The following is a 21,924-nucleotide window of genomic DNA, read 5'->3' on the forward strand; positions in this document are numbered from 1 at the left end:
GCCTCAGCCCCGCCCAGCCCCGCCCCGCTCCGCCTCACCACAAAGCGGTTGGTTGCGGCAGGGACTACACCGGTGTATCATGGGAGCGGCCCGGGCTACACGTTAAAAACACTAAGGGGAGCGCGCGAAGCTGAACTTGGCGCTCGATGGGGGCCGTTAGCCGCCCCAGAGCGCGCGGAGCCGCAGAGGCGTAGCTGGACTACAACGCAGTGCATCTCGGAAGGCCAACTCGACTGGACCGGGTGAGAGGACAGAGGAGGCTCGATGGGCGGCCCGAAGGCCGGGGATCATGGCGGGCAGGCGGGCCCAGCCAGGTTCAGCCCCGCCCCGCCCCGCCGCTCCCCACCCCCGGCTGGCCTCGCGTGCCTTCCCGCAGCACTGCCGTCCCCGGGATGCTGAGCGCCCACCGTCTTCCCGCAGCCCCCTCATGCCCGGCTGCGAGCTGCCCGTGGGCACCTGCCCGGACATGTGCCCGGCCGCCGAGCGCGCCCAGCGCGAAAGGGAGCACCGCCTGCACCGCTTGGAGGTGGTGCCGGGTTGCCGCCAGGACCCGCCCCGCGCCGATCCGCAGCGCGCGGTGAAGGAGTACAGCCGACCCGCCGCCGGCAAGCCCCGGCCCCCGCCCAGCCAGTTGCGTCCGCCCTCCGTGCTGCTGGCCACCGTGCGCTACCTGGCCGGTGAGGTGGCAGAGAGCGCCGACATCGCCCGCGCCGAGGTGGCCAGCTTCGTGGCAGACCGCTTGCGAGCTGTGCGCCTGGACCTGGCGCTGCAGGGCGCGGGCGACGCCGAGGCAGCGGTGGTGCTGGAGGCGGCGCTGGCCACGCTGCTGGCCGTAGTGGCGCGGCTCGGCCCTGACGCGGCGCGGGGACCCGCGGACCCGGTGCTGTTGCAGGCCCAGGTGCAGGAGGGCTTCGGCTCGCTGCGGCGCTGCTACGCGCGGGGCGCCGGGCCGCACCCCCGCCAACCCGCCTTCCAGGGCCTCTTTCTGCTCTATAACCTGGGTGAGTCGGGATCCTGGCGGCTGGGCAGAGCGTGGGGACAGGAGCCCACCATGACAGTGGAGGTAGGCAAAGGAAGGATTAGCTTTAACATCTCACCATTAGCCCCCTCCCAGGACAGCACAAGATCCACCGAGCCCCGACGTGGGACCTCGGGCCCATCTCTGGGTCTTAGTTGTCTCAGGAATAAAAGTGGAGGAGGCAAGGGTGGAAAGGGAGAGTTGGTCTAAATAGTGATTTTCAAACTTTTTTTTTTTTTTGAGTCTGGCTCTGTCGCCCAGGCTGGAGTGCAGTGGCGCGATCTCGGCTCACTGCAACCTCCGCCTCCCTGGGTCAAGCGATTCTCCTGCCTCAGCCTCCTGAGTAGCTGGGATCACAGGCGCGCGCCACCACACCCGGCTAATTTTTGTATTTAGTAGAGACGGGGGTTTCACCATGTTGGTCAGGCTGGTCTCGAACTCCTGGCCTCGTGATCCGCCCACCTTGGCCTCACAAAGTGCTGGGATTACAGGCGTGAGCCACCGTGCCCGGCTGATTTTCAAACTCTTTTAACTTCCCCGCCCAGTCAGGGTTACCAAGCAAACAAGAACACATATGCCCACGAATATACCTGAGACAGAAGTTTAAGGCATTAGAGATACTTTCTATGGGCGATGCATTCCAATAAACTCTTATTATTTGTTTCTTTCTTTGTTTTTGAGACAGAGTCTAGCTCTATTGCCCAGGCTGGAGTGCGGTGGCATGATCTTGCCTAACTGCAACCTCCGCCTCCCGGGTTCAGGCTATTCTCCTGCGTCAGCCTCCCAAAGAGCTGGGACTACAGGCGTGCGCCACCACGCCCGGCTAGTGTTTGGATATTTAGTAGAGACAGGCCAACACCATGTTGGCCATGCTGGTCTCGAACTCCTGACCTCAAAATGATAGCTCACCTCTGCCTCCCAAAGTGCTGGGATTACAGGCGTGAGCCACCGCACCCGGCCTGTTTGTGTTTTTTGAGACAGGGTCTCACTCTTGCCCAGGCTGGAGTACAGTGGCTTAATTATAGTTCACTGCAGCCTCAACCTCCTGGGCTCAAGGGATCCTTCTGCCTCAGCCTTCCAAGTAGCTGGGACCACAGATGTGTGCAATCACACCCGGCTAACTTAAAAAAATTTTTTTTGTAGAGATGGGATCTCGCATGTTGCCACTCGAATTCCTGGGCTCAAGTGATCCTCCTGCCCCACCCTCCCAAGTAGCCGGGTGCGGCCATCATGCCCAGTGAATGGTTTATTTTTGTCCACACTGTTCCTCTGAAGAAGGCATGGTAATTATCCCTGGTCTAGTGGGGGAAGAAATCGAAGCCCAGGGTGGTGAGGTGACTTGCCTGTTGACACAGCACTGGTTAACAGTAGTAGTGGCAGGACCATGATTTTCTTTTCTTTTAGTTTTTTAAAATTTATTTTTATATAGGGATTGGAGTCTTGCCATGTTGACCAGGTTGCTCTCAAACTCCTGGGCTAAAGTGATCCTACCGCGTTGGCCTCCCAAAGTGCTGGGATTACAGGCATGAGCCACTGTGCCCAAATAAGCTCTGTTCTGGCTGGGCCCTCTCTACTAAAAATGCAGAAATTAGCTGGGTGTGGTGGCGCATACCCGTAATCCCAGCTACTCAGGAGGCTGATGCAGGGGAATCGCCTGAACCTGGGAGGTAGTGGAGATTGCAGTGAGCCAAGAGCCACTATACTTCAGCCTGGGTGACAAAGCAAGTCTGTCTCAAAAAAAAAAAAAAAAAAAAAAAAGGCCCTGCCCTATACAATTTTAACAAAATGCTGTTGACTTCACAACCTACTTATTGGTCAGAAGCCCCAGTTTACAAATGAGGGCCAAGGTTCCAGTGTCTGAGACTCTTCCAGAAGGGAAGCAGGGGCAGAGTCTCCTGAAGGAAGGGCCCTTCCCAGGTGGTCAGGGGAAAGTGGGGCAGAGTTGGCTTCCAAAACTGTGGGTACAGGGAAGCCAGGGTAGTGGGAAATCCAAGTCAGAAAACTTGGACTGGGGTCAGGCTCAACTACATACCCGCCCTAGGACACTCTCAGGCGAATCATTCAATTATCTGGGTCAGCTTCCCAAATCCGTAAACCCTGCCCACTTCAGTGTTGTAAGTAAGGATCTGGACTGCAGGAAGTCAAGAGCCTGAGGCCACTCATTCAAATATAGGTTGGGGAAGGAGCCAAAGGCTGGCCCTTAGAGGGGAGAGGGAAGTTGGGCTAGGCCTAGAGAAGGGGCGTGGTCGAGGAGAGAGGAAGGACAGGGTGTTGGGAGGGGAGATGAGCCTGAACCTGTAAGGACCAGGCGTCCTCATTCTGGCTTCCTGCTCTCACAGGCTCGGTGGAAGCCCTGCATGAGGTTCTACAGCTGCCTGCTGCCCTGCGCGCCTGCCCGCCCCTCCGCAAGGCCTTGGCGGTAGATGCTGCCTTCCGAGAGGGCAATGCTGCCCGCCTGTTCCGTCTGCTCCAGACCCTGCCCTACCTGCCAAGTTGCGCTGTGCAGTGCCATGTGGGCCATGCCCGCCGGGAAGCCCTGGCCCGCTTCGCTCGTGCCTTTAGCACCCCCAAGGGCCAGACCTTGCCTCTGGGCTTCATGGTCAACCTCCTGGCCCTGGATGGACTCAGGGAAGCACAGGACCTGTGCCAGGCCCACGGGCTGCCCTTGGACGGAGAGGAGAGAGTTGTGTTCCTGAGGGGTCGCTACGTGGAGGAAGGGCTACCGCCTGCCAGTACGTGCAAGGTGTTAGTGGAGAGCAAACTTCGAGGACGTACCCTGGAGGAGGTGGTCATGGCAGAGGAGGAAGATGAGGGCGCGGACAGACCTGGGTCCCCAGCCTGAAGAGGGAGCGTGAGCCTCCCAGAGCCCCAGGACTGGGCCAGAGCACTTAGGTTTCTTTTTCCATGGTTTCCAGATAATAAAAGGAACTTGTTTTGTTGGTACCAGTCACTAGATGTGATTTATTTGAGGGGCTGTTGTAGGGAGTTAGGATACACAGCATGCAAGGAGAGGAACGCAGACTAGGCAAGGCCTAAGGTACCCCAAGACTCACTTTTGCCACTGGTCCTTGGCCTTGATGACCTGAGTTGGCATCTGAGGTTGGCATGCATCCCATCTCCACCCACCCGCCACCAAGGGCAGTTGATGGCTTTGCCATCCCATCCCTGTCCCCTGCTGCCCACCCTCTGCCACCTAAGCACCAGGATGAGGGTGAGTTGCATTAGGGCTTGCCACTCCCCTCAGGGACCCCAAGCTGTTGCCTGAGAAGCTTGAGAGGGTCCTGTGGTAGTGCCCTCTCCTGGCACCAAGGAAGACCAGGACATCTCAGGAAAGCAGGCAGGAGAGGGTTGGAGTAAAGGGAGGGCTGAAGAAAGAGGGCTGGGGTCAGAGGTCAGCCACAGGCCTCAGGGTGGCTGCTGCACCCTCCAGGGCTGTCACCACAATGCTGAGCTGTCTCTGGACCTCAGCCCAAGCTTCAGATCCAGAAGCTGTGTCCCTGGCCCTGGAGCAGGCATTGGATAGGCCCGGGAATGTGACTACGGAGCCCGTGCGAGGTGCCCAGAGCACATGGCTGACAAGAGAAATGGGACAGGATCAGGGCCAGTCAGTCAGGGGCCAGGAAAGAGAAGCCTGGGCCTAGAACTGGCTCAGCTCCTGTAGGCAGCGAGGCAGAAAAGCACCCCCGTCCACTTGTCTCTGAAGGCCAGGGGGCTCTTACAGCAGTGGCGGTGGGGGGAGGAAATGTGGGTTCCAGTCCTAGCTCCCAGAGGGACCCTCAAGCAACTTTCCTCCCCTCCCTGAGCCTTACATTCCCATCTTCTTCAGGGGCTGGGTTGCACGCTAAAGGGCAGAGAAGCTGACCACCTCGTCTCAGGTGGGGAGCCATTGTCCGGCCCCACCTGGAGGCACCTCCCAGGACTCTGGGACAGACTCACCTGTAGTAGCGTTCCTCTGGGAAGGCTCTAGGGTTCAGAAAGGTCCGTTCCAAGAGCATCAACTGGTCATTGAGCATCCGGACCTGCAGGGGGCTGGTGGGGAGGCAGGAACTGCCAGTCACCCTGGAGCCAGCAGCCCAGCTACCAGCCTGGTATCCTGCCCTGGGTGCTGCCCTCCCAGCCCCTGCCCGCTGCCCTTGCTCACTCAGGGCTGCCCTTCTGCAGTGTTGATATGCGTTGGCCCAAGGCTGCAGCTTCTGCCTCAAACTTCTCCACTGCATTCACCAGAGGCCCTGTGAGGAACAAGCAGTGGCTCAGTCCTGGGGGTGCAGGGCTCCCTATACCTCAGGGTCAGGGCTGTGCATACCCAGGCTGATGCTGTGCTGCTCCAGCAGGGCCCCGAGATCTTGCTGGGCTGCCTGCAGGAAGCTGCGGAGTGTCTCACTGTAGTCACTGACTTTGAGGGGCAGGAAGAAGCTGTCACTGAGCCGGAGAATCACACTCCCCGCTGTCCGGGCCACAGCCTGATGGCTGCTGAAGCCTGCGGCAAGGTGACAAGGCCAGGGCTCAGTCTTCAGCCTCTCCTGTCCTGGTCTCAGGATGCCCCTTGTCTCCCTCCTCACCTGGGTCCAAAAACTTGTCCACATAGTCAAAGGTGTCAAAGGCTGTGTGGTAGGTGGGGTAGATCCTGGCTGAAGTCTTGCTCTGGGGGAACAAAGCCCAGAGGTGACAGGCTTGGGATGGGAAGTGGGAGAAGGTGTACCTCCAGTGAGCTGCAAAATGTGGGCATTATCTCCACTGAATCTTGGCCATGTCTGTGAGGTGGCTTCTAGAATTCCCACAGAAAAGGAAACTGAAGCTCAGAGAGGTTAACCTGCTGATATCACATAGCTAATTAGTGGAAGAGCTGGGTCTGGTGCCAGTTTCCAGTTTCACAGAAAGGAGAAGAACCTGGGGCTTTGGGGTCAGATAGAGAGATTCAAATCCCAGCTCTACTACCAAGAATCGCTGTGGCTGTGAGGTGGAGAACATACTTTTTGGAGCATCAAACAGGGAGGTGCCAGCTGGGCACTCTGCACCCCTTGTCTTGTTTTTACCTTCATGCCAACGCTCACGCCAATGGTCTGAGTTAATCAATGCTGAGATTAACTTCCCCCCACCACCCGCCCCTACATTTTAAGATCTTTGGAAACAGAATGCTTCTTACAGGCAATGTCATCTTACAACTGGTTGGAAGCGGTGGTTTTTTTTCCCTTCCTGAATATTGCATAACATAACGGCACATCTTATAATCAGTAGTATCTTACATTTGATAAAATAACATAGATGAGCATAAAGAGGTGCTTGAAAAGGTTAAACTTGGCAGAGGCCGGGCGCCAAGGCTCACACCTGTAATCTCAGCACTTTAGGAGGCTGAGGCGGGAGGATGGTTTGAGCCCAGGAGTTCAAGACCAGCCTGGCAACAAAGCAGGACTCCGTCTATATAAAACGTGTGTGTGTATTTCTGTGTGTGTGTGTGTGTGTATTTCTGTGTGTGTGTGTGTGTGTATGTGTGTGTGTGTGTGTATTTTTTTAAGAAACTTGGCAGAGGTAGCAATGAGTAAAGGTGCAGGGTTCAGTCTGTATGAGAACAGCCACAAGGAGAGGAGGGGGCGCATGCAGCAAGGTACCGAGGCAGGGACGGAGGGGCGCCTGCTCACCCGGTCATAGGTATAGGCGATGTCCATGGAGGAGATGCCCAGGAAGTGAATGAAGGGTGCATAGTCGCTGCCAGCACCCAGAGAACCCAAGCTGCGGGAAGGAAGGGGGCCGGGATAAAGAGCGCTGGGCCGGACCGCCTCGCTCCGGGCCCCCTTCTATCCCTGGGCTTACCTGGGGACCAGGCCGTACACCGGGCTGCTGCGGTTGAAGTACCGGATCCAGTTGTCGTAGATGCTCAGGTCGCCAGGGCCTGGTGAGCGGATCTGGCCGGAAGGAGAATTTAGTCTCGGTGCGCGGCCCTCCCCAGCCCCAACAACAGGGCGGGTTCTCCACCGGTCTCCTGCCCACCCGTGGTCCAGTCCTTACGAGGCTTGCCCCAGCCTCAGTCCAGCCCCAGCAGATCTAGAGAGTACCACTCCCCAGCCCCGCCCACCCGTGCGGCGCCGTCCGCCGCACGCGGCCCGCCCACCGCACTGCCCCGCCCCCGCTAGTTCAGCCCCGCCCGGCCTGCCCCCTTCCACCTCTTTGGTTGCAGAGAAGACGACAGTCTGGACAGGGGGCGTCCCCTGCACCCTAAGGGTAGCGTTGGCTGTGGGAGGAGGGGAGAAAGACTATATGGGCCCCAGCCCCTTCTTTTACCCACCCAGTCGTCCCGCCGTCTCCTCCCCTTTCCTGCCCCACCACCTGCATACCAAACACCGAGATGTCCACGTTGATGTAGGCCACCGTGCGCTCCTGCAGCTTGTTGAAGAACTCCTGCGGGTGCGAGGGGCGACGTCAGCCCCGCGCCGTTCTGCCCTGGGAACCCCTTTCGATCCCCTACCCTGTAGGGCCACTCACTTCTGTGAATTCCGTGGAGCCGATGAGCCCAAACTCCTCAGCCCCCCAGCTCGCAAACACGATTGATCTGCGAGGACGCCAGGTGCCTGCGAATGGGGGATAGAGGGTTGGAGGACAGGGTCCTCCTGATCCTAGGATGCCTTAGGAGAAAGGCTGCTGACGTGAGGAGGGGAGAGCGGGAAAAGGCGGGGCAGCTGGTGACAGGATGTCCTGGCACCCTGCAGCCAGGCCTTCCAGGAGGCTCCCGCACCAAACACTGACCCCAACTCCAAGCCCCCGAAGGGTCGGGTGGTCCCTTCTACCAGAATGCCTACTGCCCCTCTCTCTCTGTGGGCATGCTCTGGGAAGACTTCCGACCCTCCACCCTCAACCCCCGCCTCCAGGCCAAACTCCATAGCCATCTTCACTTGGTGATAACACAGGAACGTTTCCTGTTAGGGCGTTTATCCACGTGGAACCAATCCCTACAACAATGCCTTGAGGGAGATACTATTATTATTTCCATTTCACAGTTGAAGAAGCTGAGAGAAGCTAAATGACTTTCCCAGGGTCACACGGCTGGTAGGCAGCAGAGCCAGTTTCAAATCCAGATATTTGGCTCCACACTGTGGGTATAGGGACTGGAGGTGGAAGCCAGGTTGCAGGATGTTCCGCCTCCCGGGTTCAGGCAGGAGAATCGCTTGAGCCTGGGAGGTAGAGGTTGCAGTGAGCTGAGATCGTGCCACTGCATCCAGCCTGGGGGACTGAGTCTCACTCTGTGGCCCAGGTTGGAGTGCAGTGGTGCGATCTCGGCTCCCCACACCCTCAACTTCCTGGGGTCCAGCGATCCTCTCACCTCAACCTCCCAAGTAGCTGGGACCACAGGCACACACCACCGCGCCTGGCCGATTACTGTATTTTTGGTAGAGATGGGGTTTCTCCATGTTGCCCAGGCCAGTCTTGAACTCCTGAGCTCAAGTGATCCACCCACTTCAGCCTCCCAAAGTGCTGGGATTACAGGTGTGAGCCACCGCAACCAGCAAATGAAGAATTTTTCAGTGTGATGTGATTACATGCTTGCAATTATACATTTTTACACTTTTTTCTGCCAAAAATATATAATCTAAATCAAATGAGCCAAACCCAAATTGAGGGTTATTTGACAAAATAATAGGATAATAATAGCAGGATCATGAAAGACAAAGAACAGCTAAACAATTATTATAGACTAAAGGAAACTAGTAACCAGATCACTAGTGTGATCCCGGATTGGAGCTTGGGCCAAAAAATTATTTTGCTATCAAGGTCATCACTGGGCACAGTGGCTCACGCCTGTAATCCCAACACTTTGGGAGGCTGAGGCAAGGAGGATCACTTAAGCCCAAGAGTTTGAGACCAGCCTCAGTAACACAGCAAGACCTTGTCTCTACAAAAAGTAAAAAAGTATCAGGGCTTGGTGGCGCACACACCTGTAGTCCCAGCTAATCAGGAAGCTGAGGCAGGAGGATCGCTTGAGCCCAGGAGGTCAAGCATGCAGTGAGCTGATTGCACCACTGCGCTCCAGGCTGGGCAACAGAGTGAGACCCTGTCTCAAAAAATATTTTTTTCTTTTTTTTGAGATGGAGTCTCACTCTCATCAACCAGGCTGGAGTGCAGTGGCGCAATCAGCTCACTGCAACCTCTGCCCCCCAGGTTCAAGCGATTCTCCTGCCTCAGCCTCCCGAGTAGCTGGGACTACAGGCACCCGCCACCACGCCTGGCTAATTTTTTGTATTTTTAGTAGAGATGGGGTTTCACCGTGTTAGCCAGGATGGTCTCGATCTCCTGACCTCGTGATCCGCCCGCCTCAGCCTCCCAAAGTGCTGGGATTACAGGCGTGAGCCACCGCGCCAGCCCCCACAACTTTTAAATACTTCCAGCTGGGCGTGGTGGCTCATGCCTGTAATCCCAGCACTTTGGAAGGCCGGGGTGGGTGGATCACCTGAGGTCAGGAGTTCGACACCAGCCTGGCCAACGTGGTAAAAACCCCATCTCTACTGAAAATACAAAAATTAGCCGGGCGTGGTGGTGGGTGCCTGTAATCCCAGCTACTTGGGAGGCTGAGGCAGGAGAATGGCTTGAACCTGGAGGGCAGAGGTTGCAGTGAGCCAGATTGCGCCACTGCACTCCAGCCTGGGTCACAGAGCAAGACTGTGTCTCAAAATAATAATAATAATAATACTTCAGACAAAAACATATATAGTTATATTATAAATAGCCAAGGCTTTTTTCCCCTATTTTTTGTAGAGACAGGGGTCTCGGTATGTTCCCCAGGCTGGTCTTAAACTCTTCGGCTCAAGCGATCCTCCTGCCTCTGCCTCCCAACGTGCTGGGATTATTGGCATGAGTCACCGTGCCTGGCCCATATATTATACAGAGATAGAAAGCAAACGTGATGAAACATTAATATTAGAAGTGTCTGTATAAGAGGCTTCTTTGTACTATTTTTACATCTCTGTAAGTCTGAAATTATTTCAACATACAACACTTTGACAAACAAAAAAATACGGGCATTTCTGTGCTACCCATAAGGGTAAAGTTGAAAGCCCAGCCTCTCTCCACAAGCTTGTCCACTCCCTCAACCCCTGGCTTCTGAGCTGATCTCAGCAACACCTATGGTTTCACAGACTGTTTTGCTACCAACTCCCCAAGTCATCTCTCAAGTCTCTCTCTCCTTTCTTTCTTTCTTTTTTTTTTTGAGACAGGGTCTTTTTCTGTTGCCCAGGCTGGAGTGCAGTAGCGTGATCACGGCTTACTGCAGCCTCAACCTCCCAGACTCAAGTGTTCCTCCCACACAGCCTCCGAAGTAGCTGGAACCACAGGCACATGCCACCACGCCTGGTTATTTTTTTATGTTTATTTTTTGTAAAGACAAGGTCTCACAAGGTTGGTCTCGAACTCCTGGGCTCAAGCAATCCGCCCACCTCAGCCTCCGAAAGTGCAGGGATAACCGGCATGAACCACTGTGGCCAGACTTCAGGTCTCATTTCTGAACTGTGACATCATATCATACAAGGCGGGGGATGGAGTTTGACAGCAGTGGTGTGTTTGTGTGCAATTACAGTTGAGTGGGTATCGGTTCAAATGCCATGCTTAGCACTCTGGGATATTATATGTAAGGGAAGATGAAGAAGTTCTGGAGCCAATGGCAGTGATGGTTGCACAACTTTAGAAATGTACTTAATGCCACTGAATCAAATACTTACAAACGTAAAACTGGTCAATTTTGTTATGTATATTTTACCATGAATTTTTAAAACTAATGAAAGAGGGCCTGGCGTGGGAACTCAACGCCTGTGGATCACTTGAGTCCTGGAGTTCAAGACCAGCTTAGGCAACACAGCGAGACCCCGTCTCTATAAAAATAAATAACTAAAACTAAAACAAGAAATTAATATGGGAAGACCCAGATTCACGTCTTCCTTCTAGATCTGTCCTAGATCCGCCCAGTTGTTTTTGTTAAATGGCACTAATGTCGAGTCGCTTAGACCAGAGCCCTCGACTTGTCCTCCCTCTTGCCCCTGGAGCCAGCAGACCCGGGCCCAGCAGCCTGTCCCTGCCCCACTGCCCTCCATCCTGGTCCAAGCCCCACAGCATCTCCAGCCCTGGAATGACAAGCGTCTACCTGACCCCCCTATGTGGTGTGCCCTTCCCCTGCTCCCCGCTTTTTTTTTTAGACGGGGTCTTGCTCCATTCTCCAGGCTGGAGTGCAGTGGCGCGATCTCAGCTCACTGCAACCTCTGCCTCCCAGGTTCAAATGATTCTCCTGCCTCAGCCTCCCAAGTAGCAGGGACTACAGGTGCACACCACCATGCCCTGCTAATTTTTGTATTTTTAGTAGAGACGGGGTTTCACCATGTTGGCCAGGCTGGTCTCGAACTCCTGACCTCGTGATCTGCCTGCCTCGGCCTCCCAGAGTGCTGGGATTACAGGCGTGAGCCACTGTGCCTGGCCAGGAGCCGTTTAACATGAGGACTCTATCATGTCCCTCTCCTGTGTGAAATCCTTCACCAGCTTCCCACAACCCTTGGACTGAACTCCAAACTCCTCAGCCTGGCCTGGCCCTGCCTGCTCTGCCACCTCGCCCAGCCCTGCCCACCTCCTTTCCGGCTGCCACCTCCTTGCCCTCCTCTCCTTCCCTGAAGCACTGAAACGCTGAAGTGCTGCCTCCACTGAGAGACTTGTCCCAACCTGGCCTGCCACGTCAAAGGCACACGAGACGTTAGAGACATCAGAGTTAACAGTCGGCTGCCGTCCCTGACCCAGCTGAGCTAAAGTTCCCAGAGGGCAGAGCCTGGGCGCTGCCTGCTTCACAGCAGCATCGGGTCTCGCTCCATCCAGGCACACGGGAGGCACTTGGAAGCGGCACATGAATCAACCCACAGTCTATTCCCTGTACCACACTGGGCTGCTGCAGGCCAAGGCTGGTGTCATGCATGTCTGCCCCCAGGGCCCTCAGGCATGGCACAAGGAGCACTGCAGTGTGAGGGAGAGGAGGTGGAACAGGAAGGGGACCTCCGGGGGCGAGGGTCCCTGGTCCAGGGGAGGGGGCCGCCTCACCCTTCTTCAGCAGGGTCCCCAGGACACGGGAGAGCTCCAGGAGGACGGCAGTGCCACTGCTGGGGTCCACAGCCCCGTGCACCCAGCTGTCTCGGTGGTTCCCATACAGCACGTAGCGATCTGGCCAGAGGAAAAGGGGCAGAGAACCAGAGGAGAGGGAGAGGTGGGCAGGGGGAGCTAGGCTGGGTGGTGGCAAGGGCAGGGCTGGATGAAGACAGCGGCATCCAGAGCAGAGCAGGCGCCTGGGGTGCAGGCAGCAAGAGTAGGGCTCACCAGGCTCCACAGCCCCACGGATGATGCCCAGGACGTTGGAAGAGTTCCTCAGCTCCAGGCGGTTGTAGACGCTCACATTCACCTGGCTGGGGAGGGTGAAGGGTGTGAGAAGACTCTTGGCCTTGCCCACTGCCCCCGACCCAGTGCAGGAGACACTGAGGCCCAGAGCTGGAAAGTGACGTGGCAAGGTCATTCATTGGCCCCGAAGTACCAAGAGAGGCAGCAAGGCTGGAGCCAGGCTCTCCTGCCCACTCGCTAGGTAGGTACTTATTGGGTACTTAGTCCCTGACTAGGCTCTGGGCAATGACGGCGACAGATGTGGACCTGGTGCTCGTGGGGCCTCCCTCTCCCGAGTGAGACAGACCACGAGGACAGGAACAGCTGGGTGAAGGGGCCTGGGAGGAGAGGGCACCTGGAGGCCAGTGGGTGCTGTAGGGAGGGAGGTTGGTGCAGGTTGGGAGTGGCAGGGGCCCTGATTTGAGAAGGAGCTTGGCATCTTCAAGAGAGGGAGTCGTGGGGTGCAGACGTCAAGATGAGGTGGGAGGGGCAGGGGAATCCCCGCAGGAAACAGCAGCAGCTGTTTTCACGGGCTTCCCCAAAAACAAGACATATTTTGGGGTCAGGAGAGGGTCTGGGAGAGAGAAGAAAGGAAAAAAGGTCAGGCTTTGAAGTGGAAAGAGGGAACATCATCACAAGGGAAGGGGAGAGGCGAGTTGGGGGAGAGGGCAACTGAGGGAGACCTGGTCTGGCTGCATCTCACCTGTCTGCTGGGAAGTCTCCGTCAGGCCGGAAGCCGGGACCCAACCTGTAGTGGCAGCCCAGTGCTCCCTGCCAGGTGGCTGGGGCCAAAGTTCCATTGAGGTTACTGGGGAGGAGGAAGAGGCCCTTCAGGGTAAATGTGAGTGTGGGGCTTGAAGTCTGGAGGCCACTGGGGGCTGGGCAGGACACCCCAGGGCACAAACTCACCAGAGCAGGTCTCTTGCATCCTGGAAGCCAATGGGCTGTGTAGGAATTGGGGGAAATCCAGAGACATTGGCAAGGTCCACGCGGAAGGAAGAGGGGACGGCTGGAAGGTAGGGAGTCAGAGGGTCCCCAAAATACTCGTAGTAGGAGCCTCGCTCCACTCCTGAGGGGGGCAGGTACCAGGAGTTGGGAAAGGTTTCGTCAGGTGAGCTCAGCCCATCGTTGATGTCGGCAGGGTCTGTGTACACCAGCACCCCGGCTACCCCGTGCTTGGCAGCATTCACAGCCTGCAGTGGGCAGAGGAGGCTGTGTGTAAGGGAGGGACCGGGACCAGATATGTCCTGTTCCTCTTCCTCCTTCCTCGACTGTGGAAGCCAGGATAGACCAATCTTCCATGGGCAAGATGACGTTTGCACAAGTCATTTATGGCAGTGCCTCTTGCAACAGTAAAGGCCAGTTCGGCACAGCCAAGCCCATGCCTATCAGTGGAGTCTGGTTGAATAACAGGGACATCCTACAGTGGAATACCATGAAGCTGCATAAAATAACACAGTTGTGTACTCATGTCCACAGCAGCATTATCCTCAACGGCCAAAAGGAGGAAATAGCCCAAGTGTCCATCAACAGATGAATGGCTAAACCAAATGTGGGCTGTAACATACAATGGAGGCCGGGTGTGGTGGCTCACGCCTGTAATCCCAACACTTTGGGAGGCCAAGGCAGGCAGATCACCTGAGGTGGGATCACCTGAGGTCAAGACCAGCAGGTAGATCACCTGAGGTCAAGACCAGCCTGGCCAACATGGTGAAACCTTGTCTCTACTAAAAATACAAAAATTAGCCAGGTGTGGTGGTACACACCTGTAGTCCTAGCTATTTGGGAGGCTGAGGCACGAGAATCGCCTGAACCTGGGAGGTGGAGGTTGCATTGAGCTGAGATCATGCCACTGCACTCCAGCCTAGGTGACAGAGCAAGACTCTGTCTCAAAAAAACCCCAACAAACAAACAAACAAAAAACAATGGAATATTATTCAGCCTAAAAAGAAATAAAGTTCTGATACATCAATGAGCCTTGAAGATGTTACGTTAAGTGAAATAAGCCAGACATAAAAAGACAAATATCTTATACTTTCACTTATGCGAGGTACCTAGAATAGGCAAATTCATAGAGACAGAAAGTAGAATTGAGGTTACAGAAAATAGAATAGGGGCTGGGGCAGGGACCTGGGGAGTTATTGTTAAATAAAGTTTCTGTTTGAAATGATGAAAAGGTTCTGGAAATGGGTAGTGGTGATGGTTAATTAATAATCTGTGTATTTCTACACTGCTTGTTCCCCTTTCTTTTTCTTTTCCTTTTTTCCCTTTCTTTTCTTCCTTCCTTTCTCTCCACCTTCCTTCTTTCTTTCTCTTTTCCCAGCTCTTATTATGGACACCTTTTTTTTTTTTTTTTTTTTTTGAGATGAGGTCTTGCTCTTGTCCCCCAGGCTGGAGTGCAATGGCATGATCTTGGCTCACTGCAAGCTCCGCCTCCTGGGTTCAAGTGATTCTCCTGCCTCAACCTCTGAGTAGCTGGGATTACAGGTGCCTGCCACCATGAGTGGCTATTTTTTGTATTTTTAGTAGAGACAGGGTTTCACCATGTTGGCCAGGCTGGTCTCGAACTCCTGACCTCGGTAATCTACCTGCCTTGGCCTCCGAAAGTGCTGGGATTACAGGCATGAGCCACCGCGCCCAGCCCACTTTTTAAAAAATTGTGGTAAAATACACATAACATAAACTTAGCATGTGGAGTATGCAGTTCAGTGGCATTCAGTACATCCATATTGTGCAACATCACCACCATTCATCTCTAGAACTCTTCATCTGACAAATCCGAAACTCGGTCCCCATTAAATACCAACTATCCCTTCCCCTCTCTCATTCTACTCTTTTTATATTAATTTTGTTTGTTTGTTTGTTTTTTGTTTTTAGAGATGGAGTCTCGCTCTGTCGCCCAGGCTGGAGTGCAGTGGCACAATCTTGGCTCACTGCAACCTCCACCTCCCGGGTTCAAGCAATTCTCCTGCCTCAGCCTCCTGAGTAGCTAGGACTACAGGTGCATGCTGCCACACCCAGCTAATTTTTTTTTGTATTTTAGTAGAGATGGGGTTTCACCGTGTTGCCCAGGCTGGTCTTGAACTCCTGAACTCAGGCAATCCGCCTGCCTTGGCCCCCCAAAGTGCTAGGATTACAAGCGTGAGCCACCACACCCATGCCCAGCCTTTTTTTTTTTTTTTTTAATCGGAGTCTCGCTGTCTCCCAGGCTGGAGAGTGCAGTGGTGCAATCTCAGCTCACTACCATCTCTGCCTCCCAGGTTCAAGCAGTTCATCTGCCTGAGCCTCCCCAGTAGCTGGGATTACAGGCATGCACCACCATGCGTGGCTAATTTTGTATTTTGAGTAGAGATGGAGTTTCACCATGTTGGCCAGGCTGGCCTTGATCTCCTGACCTCAGGTGATCTGCCCACTTCGGCCTCCCAAAGTGCTGGGATTACAGACGTGAGCCACAGCGCCCGGCCCCTAGTCAGAATTTTTGATGGAAAAGAAATGGCAGGGAGAGGGCCAACAGGAGGGACTTAAGTTGAATATTAAAAACTGTTTCACAGGAGGACTTAGACTTCCGGAATACCAAACCTGAAAATTGGACTCAACCCCTTTATTTCCTACAGCTCAGAGAGGGTCAGGGAGGCATCTGAGGCCACACAGCCCATTGGTGGGACAACCGGAAAACACCTTGCCTTTCCTGCCCCACCCTGGGGCTTGGTTCCCCACTCAACACTGCCTCTTCTCCTTCCCCTTCCCCTCACTTCCTCCAGTCCACTACCCGGCCCCTTCCTCACCGAGGCCTCCTGCACTGGGGGGCTGCCACTCACCTTGGCCCCACGCCCTACACCCCCATAGCGAGTCAGGGCGATGGTGCCTTCAAGTTTGATGCCCTGAGTCTGTAGCTCCTTAAAGTCTTCTTCCGCGCCCCGGTTGGCATAGACGAGGAGGCCCTAGTCCCAAGAGCGGGTGATCCTTAGAGCTGGGCCCAGCGAAGTGTGGGCGGGGAAGGGGGGGTGGAAGTTTGCATGGCAGGAGGGAGAATTTAGATTCTGTTCCCCCACCTCACCCAGAGCTTGTAAGCTCCCCAAGAACAGTCACCCCTCGTTTCCTCCATGTCTGGGTGCCCTGTAACAGACCTGGCCTTGAGCAGAGCCACTAGTGTTTGTTGAATGACTGATGGAGGAAAGGAGCAGCGATGGAGTGTCCCGATGAGTAAATTCGGGAGGGGGCGCTGTGCCCCAGTTGAGGCACGTTCCCTGGGTCAGGGTGGGGGGAACCCTGGGTGGAACCAAGGGAGCTGGGCCAGGGCAGTAGGGGGGGTTCTGGGCCCACCTGTGGGGTTCCAGAAGGAGCATAGGCGGCATAGGGTTGTACCACATCTGGCCCCCCTTGCTCCCCGGTCACGTTCTCCTCAGTCCGGTGGCAGGAGTGGATGATGCCCCCAGTGGGGCCCACTGTTGGAGGGGTGGCAGTATCATGGCTGGGCCCAGCAGCTCTCCCCCCGGGCATTCCCAAGACTGGGCAGGACCTCACCGATGTCCACGACGTTGGGCTGCTCCTGGCTAGGGAAGGACAGCAGCACCTCGTACGTGGAGGCCCCAGCCGAGTCCAGGCCTGACTCTGGGTCCTTCCAGCGCTGCAGCAGCAGCTGCACCAGGTCCTCATCCCGAGGGCTGGAGGCCAGGTGTGGCTCCCTGGAGAGTTCTCTGCAGGGTGGGCAGAGGGAGGGGCAGGGCCAGCATCAGGGAGGGGGCCTCTGGCAAACGGAGGAGCAGATGGCCCCACCTCTCACCTGAGGTTCTCCCGGATTCTGTTGGCATCCAGCTGCCCCATGACGGTCTCCAGGATCTCCAGGTCCAGGTCCTGGGGGGCCGGTGAGTTGGCTTTTTTGGGGATGGCAAAGTGGCCGAGGATGATCCCCAGCCCCAAGAGGGCAGCAGCCCCCAGCCCCAGCCCCAACACCTTCGTCCACTGCATCCTGCGGACTCTTGGCCAGCTGGGGTAGGACTGGTCTATAGGTTATTCCCTATAGAGGGGGTGTCGTGCCTGGTTAAACATTACCCCATGGGTGGCACTGCCCTTTGACCCCCAGCTGGCAGGGAGAGTGAGGGAACATCCCGCAGTGAGAGCCAGGAGCCATCCACATCCACCACATCCTGCACCATTTGCCTGGAATGGCTCTCCAAGGGCAGCAAGGTCACCCAGGGACACTGAAGCCAAGAGGGAAGGGGCTCATCCAGGGTATCCCAGGAAAACAGAGGCCAAGCCAGGGCTGGAACTCAGAGCTCCTGTGTTCACAGCAGGGCTGTGCCCACTGCCCACCCTCACTGCCTCTGCCTCCCTCCAAGGCAGCTGATCTACAGCATACCTAGCCCTGCCTGCCTGAGCAGATTTTGAGTTGAGATCCCCCTTCTTGCTGGACGTAAGCTGTGTGACCTTGGGCAATTCACTCAGCTTCTCTACACCTGTTTTTTTTTTTTTTTTTCTAGACTGTGTCTTCCACTGACACCCAGGCTGGAGTCCAGTGGCGCGATCTCGGCTCACTGCAACCTCCATCTCCCGAGCTCAAGCGATTCTCCTGCATCGGCCTCCCGAGTAGCTGGGATTACGGGTGTGCACCACCATGTCCAGCTAATTTTTGTATTTTTAGTAGAGACAGGGTTTCACCATGTTGGCCAGGCTGGTCTCAAACTCCTGATCTCAGGTGATCACCCGCCTCAGCCTCCCAAAGTGCTGGGATGACAGGAGTGAGCCACTGTGCCCGGCTATGGTGTCATTTTCATTAAACAATATGGCATCTGTAGAAATACCTAGTGCAGTGTCTGACATGTAGTGGGAGCTCATTAATTTTAACTACTCATCCCTCATCTGACCCTGGAAAATGTAAGGCCTAGAGCTAAAGGAAGAAGGAGGACCCAGAAGAACTCTCTGCATCTATCCTGAAGGGAGCCCAGCGATACGAGGAGTGGGAGTCCTGGGAAGGGAGGCTGTCCGAGAGGACGCAGCAGGGGAAGCCCATGCCTCCCTGGCGAGGTGACTTCCTCTTCTATCCCCTGGCTCTGCCTGGACTCCGTCATCCACCCTCCTATTTATCCATCCACCCATCCCTCCATTCACTTATTCATTCCTTCCTTTATACATGCAAGCACTGTTCATTCTATGCTATACAAGAGCCATGCAAGGCTGTGGGGAAGCAAAGTCCAGCAGGCGACGCAGACAGGCTTTGGGTTCAGCCATGTGGTAAGTGCCCTGTAGAGGGAGGATCACCATGCTCCCAGTGAGAGAGTGAGGAGTTCTGTCTAGGAGGGAACATCTGAGGGGGTCCTCCAAGGCTGAAAAGGTGTTCCAGCATGTGCAAGGGCTGAGAGGGAAGTGAGACCCCAAGTATGCCATACACATACTGAGCCTCTTCCAGACCTCACGGAGAGCCAGGCGGGGCTGGGGGGGTCCCTAGGGACTTGAGCTGGGACTTCTCCCACCCTCCCATGGCCTATCCTGCCTTGACTCTGCCTCGCAGTTTGCAGCCCATGGATGGGCTCAAAGATGCCTGTAGAGCTTGGGGGCTGGATCAGGGCAGAGTGTGTGTGTGTGTGCACATGCATGTGTGTGTGTGAGATTTCACAGACCCCTCTCAGAGCAGCCTCCTTCCTGCTCACAACCCCATTTTGCCGGCACCATCATCTCTTGTGCTGCTGGTGAGGAGGGTCAGCATGGGAGGACTAGGGGTGGCTGGGAAGGGATGTCATGTGATCAGTGACTTCAGGGAGGTGCGCCAGGAAGCCACAGTTCTTGGCAACGTGATTATCGACGCCCAGAATATGACCTTGGATCTTATCAGAAGCCCATCGGTGCAGGGAGCATACACCTTCCTTATGAGGACACAGGACAGTCACCACCAGGTGAGGAGTGGGACGCCAAGGTCAGCTGATAAATTGAGGGACTGAGGCAGCAGCCCCATGGTCCTACCCCACCCACTCTTGGAAGGATTTAACCCCTCGATCATATGAAGTCACAAACAGGATGCCTGGACAAGAGTGTGTGACATCTGAGTGATGACACCTGGGAGTGTGGTTTGTGTTGGAGAGTGTGTAAACAGCTGTGTGTGTGACACCCAAGAGATCCACTCAGGCTGTTGGAATCCACTGGTGTCTACATGGCTGTAGGCACCAGACGTTAACTTGGTCAATTTTCTTTCCTCCATCTTTGCTGGGTGGGTGGTGTGGCCCCTCCCAGAACATTCTGGATTGTGGGAGTTCCTGGAAAAAAGGTAGTTAGAGCACTTGAACACCTTTCATTTTCCTGCCTTATTCTCCCAATGGCTCTGGCTCCAAGGGGTCTTCAATCCTCCAGGACCAGCAATGCACTGCTGCTGGCTCCCTCCCCACTCTCCAGCTGCCCCACACACTTGCCTCCGTCCCACCCTCCTTCACCTCCCACGTGTACTCACCTTGCCCAGTTTGAGGCCCTGGAAGCCCTCTTAACCCCCAATCCGCTCTGCTTTGGTCACATCCACTGGGAAAACCCCATTCTGGTTACTTCTGACTCACTCTCTGCTTTTTCTGTGCCTGCACCCTTGCCCCTGGATGTGCCTGCAGAGTCATGTGGCCTCCCAGACGCCATGTTGTGAGGACACTCAAGCAGCCCTGTGGACAGGCCTCATGGTGAGGCGCTAAAACCTCCTGCCAACATTCAGCACTAACTTGCCAGCCCTGTGAATAAGCCAACTTGGAAATGGGTCCTCCAGCACCAGCCAAGCCGTCAGAATATGGCAGCCCTTGCTGGAATCTTGACTGCAGCCTCACGAGAGTCCCTCAGCCAGTACCACCCAACCAAGCCACTTTCAGATTCTTAACCTGTGGACACTGTGTGAGATAATACATATTTATGGTTTTGGGCTACTATGTTTTGGAGTGATTTATAACAGAGCAAAATAGGCTGGGTGCGGTGGCTCACGTCTATAATCCCAGCACTTTGGGAGGCGGAGACATGCGGATCACGAGGTAAGGAGATCGAGACCATCCTGGCTAACATGGTGAAACCCCGTCTCTACTCAAAATACAAAAAAATTAGCCGGGCGTGGTGGCGGGCACCTGTAGTCCCAGCTACTCCAGAGGCTGAGGCAGGAGAATGGCGTGAACCCAGGAGGCGGAGCTTGCAGTGAGCCGAGATCGCACCACTGCACTCCAGCCTGGGTGACAGAGTGAGACTCCGTCTCAAGAAAAAAACAAAAACAAAAACACGGCAAAATAGAGAACCAATACAAATGACCAAATATAGACCAGAAACCTGCAAGTATATGTCTCCAATCTAACCTATCCCCTGAACTCTTGTATTTCCAGCTGCCTAATTTTTTTTTTTTTTTTTGAGACAGAGTTTCGCTTTTGTTGCCCAGGCTGGAGTGCAATGGCGCGATCTCGGCTCACCGCAACCTCTGCCTCCCAGGTTCAAGTGATTCTCCTGCCTCAGCCTCCTGAGTAGCTGGGATTACAGGCATGCGCCACCATGCCCAGCTGATTTTGTGTTTTTTAGTAAAGATGGGGTTTCTCCATGTTGGTCAGGCTGGTCTCGAACTCCCAACCTCAGGTGATCTGCCCGCCTCGGCCTCCCAAAGTGCTGGGATTACAGGCGTGAGCCACCATGCCCAGCCTGCAGTGGCCTCTTAACTGGCCTCTCTGATTGTATTCTTGTTCCCTCTAGTTTTTTTCTCTACATAGCAGACTCATCTTTGTGAAACCCAGGTCGGCCATGTCACGACCATGCTCACAGCCCTCCAAGTCTCCCTTTACACTCAGAGTAACAGTCATGACAGTGGCCATAGAGCCCTTCATGTCTCAGACCTGGTCCCCTCCCTGTCCTCCTCACTCACGGCTCCTGTAGCTCTGGCCTGCTGCTGTCCCCTGAGCCTACCAGGCACACTCCTGACTCAGTGCCTTCGTGTTGGCAGCTCCTGCTCCCTAGAACCCTGCTCCCCAGCTGTCCACAGGGCTCCTTCCCTCAGGTCCTTTGTGTCTTTGCTCAAATGTCATTTCTCAGTGAGATCTTCCCTGACCACTCTACCTGAAATTGCATTCCTGGCTGGGAGCAGTGGCTCATACCTATAATCCCAACACTTTGGGAGGCTGAGGCAGGAAGATCTCTTGAGTCCAGAAGTTCAAGACCAGCCTGGGCAACATAGTGAGAATCCATGTTTAAAAATACATAAATAAAATAAAATTGCATTCCTCCCCCTCCCTCAGTCTTCCTCTTCCTCTGTGGCTTCATTTTTCTCCATTGTATCTATCCTCATGTTACTTGTTCATTATTTCTTGCCGCCCCTCCCAGAGCGTAAGTTCTACCAGGGCAGGCATCTTTGTTTTATTTACTGCCAAAGCCCCAGAGTCCAGAGCAGTGCCCGGCACCTATGAGGCACTCAACAAGTATTTGTAGATTGGAGGCAAAGCTGACCTACGCCAGCACAGCAACTCAACACTCCTGCTCCAGCTGTCTTCTGTCCAAGGGGTGTTCAGAGCAATAAGAGATGTAAAAGGTGG

The 21,924-nt window shown here is 55.1% G+C and overlaps 2 protein-coding genes across 5 annotated transcripts; one reads left to right on the forward strand and one right to left on the reverse strand.

Annotated features, from left to right (window-relative positions):
* Window positions 1-30: 30 nt before the first annotated feature.
* SAC3D1 (SAC3 domain containing 1) lies at window positions 31-3,961 on the forward strand. 4 transcript variants are annotated; one of them, XM_031016384.3, is made up of 3 exons: window positions 37-242; window positions 421-1,001; window positions 3,358-3,961. In XM_031016384.3, the coding sequence occupies exons 2-3, from the start codon at window positions 428-430 to the stop codon at window positions 3,858-3,860; spliced, it is 1,077 nt and encodes a 358-aa protein (XP_030872244.1). In that variant the 5' UTR covers window positions 37-242; window positions 421-427; the 3' UTR covers window positions 3,861-3,961. The 4 variants fall into 4 exon arrangements, with proteins under 4 accessions (XP_030872243.1, XP_030872244.1, XP_030872245.1 ...); XM_031016383.3 differs by having other exon boundaries at window positions 31-1,001; XM_031016385.3 differs by having other exon boundaries at window positions 37-1,063.
* Window positions 3,951-17,403, reverse strand: NAALADL1 (N-acetylated alpha-linked acidic dipeptidase like 1). The gene is made up of 18 exons (XM_019036026.3): window positions 17,187-17,403; window positions 16,928-17,100; window positions 16,727-16,848; window positions 16,222-16,344; window positions 13,313-13,596; window positions 13,107-13,211; window positions 12,347-12,432; window positions 12,074-12,193; window positions 7,496-7,581; window positions 7,348-7,411; window positions 7,177-7,244; window positions 6,827-6,918; window positions 6,655-6,745; window positions 5,578-5,659; window positions 5,322-5,495; window positions 5,160-5,247; window positions 4,955-5,047; window positions 3,951-4,590 (listed from the first exon to the last, which is right to left on the reverse strand). The coding sequence occupies exons 1-18, from the start codon at window positions 17,369-17,371 to the stop codon at window positions 4,404-4,406; spliced, it is 2,223 nt and encodes a 740-aa protein (XP_018891571.1). The 5' UTR covers window positions 17,372-17,403; the 3' UTR covers window positions 3,951-4,403.
* Between the last annotated feature and the right edge of the window lie 4,521 nt (window positions 17,404-21,924).

This window comes from Gorilla gorilla, chromosome 9 (assembly GCF_029281585.2).
Source record: "Gorilla gorilla gorilla isolate KB3781 chromosome 9, NHGRI_mGorGor1-v2.1_pri, whole genome shotgun sequence".
NCBI classification, from domain to species: Eukaryota; Metazoa; Chordata; class Mammalia; order Primates; family Hominidae; genus Gorilla; species Gorilla gorilla.

Excerpts from the sequence above, each read along its gene's own strand:
- SAC3D1 (XM_031016383.3), top strand. The coding sequence starts at position 290 with ATGGCGGGCAGGCGGGCCCAGCCAGGTTCAGCCCCGCCCCGCCCCGCC. Across the intron at positions 1,002-3,357 it reads CTTTCTGCTCTATAACCTGG|GCTCGGTGGAAGCCCTGCAT; the intron begins GTGAGTCGGGAT and ends CTGCTCTCACAG.
- NAALADL1 (XM_019036026.3), bottom strand. The coding sequence starts at position 17,371 with ATGCAGTGGACGAAGGTGTTGGGGCTGGGGCTGGGGGCTGCTGCCCTC. Across the intron at positions 13,597-16,221 it reads GTGTAGGGCGTGGGGCCAAG|GCTGTGAATGCTGCCAAGCA; the intron begins GTGAGTGGCAGC and ends TGCCCACTGCAG. Across the intron at positions 13,212-13,312 it reads GATGCAAGAGACCTGCTCTG|TAACCTCAATGGAACTTTGG; the intron begins GTGAGTTTGTGC and ends CCTCCTCCCCAG.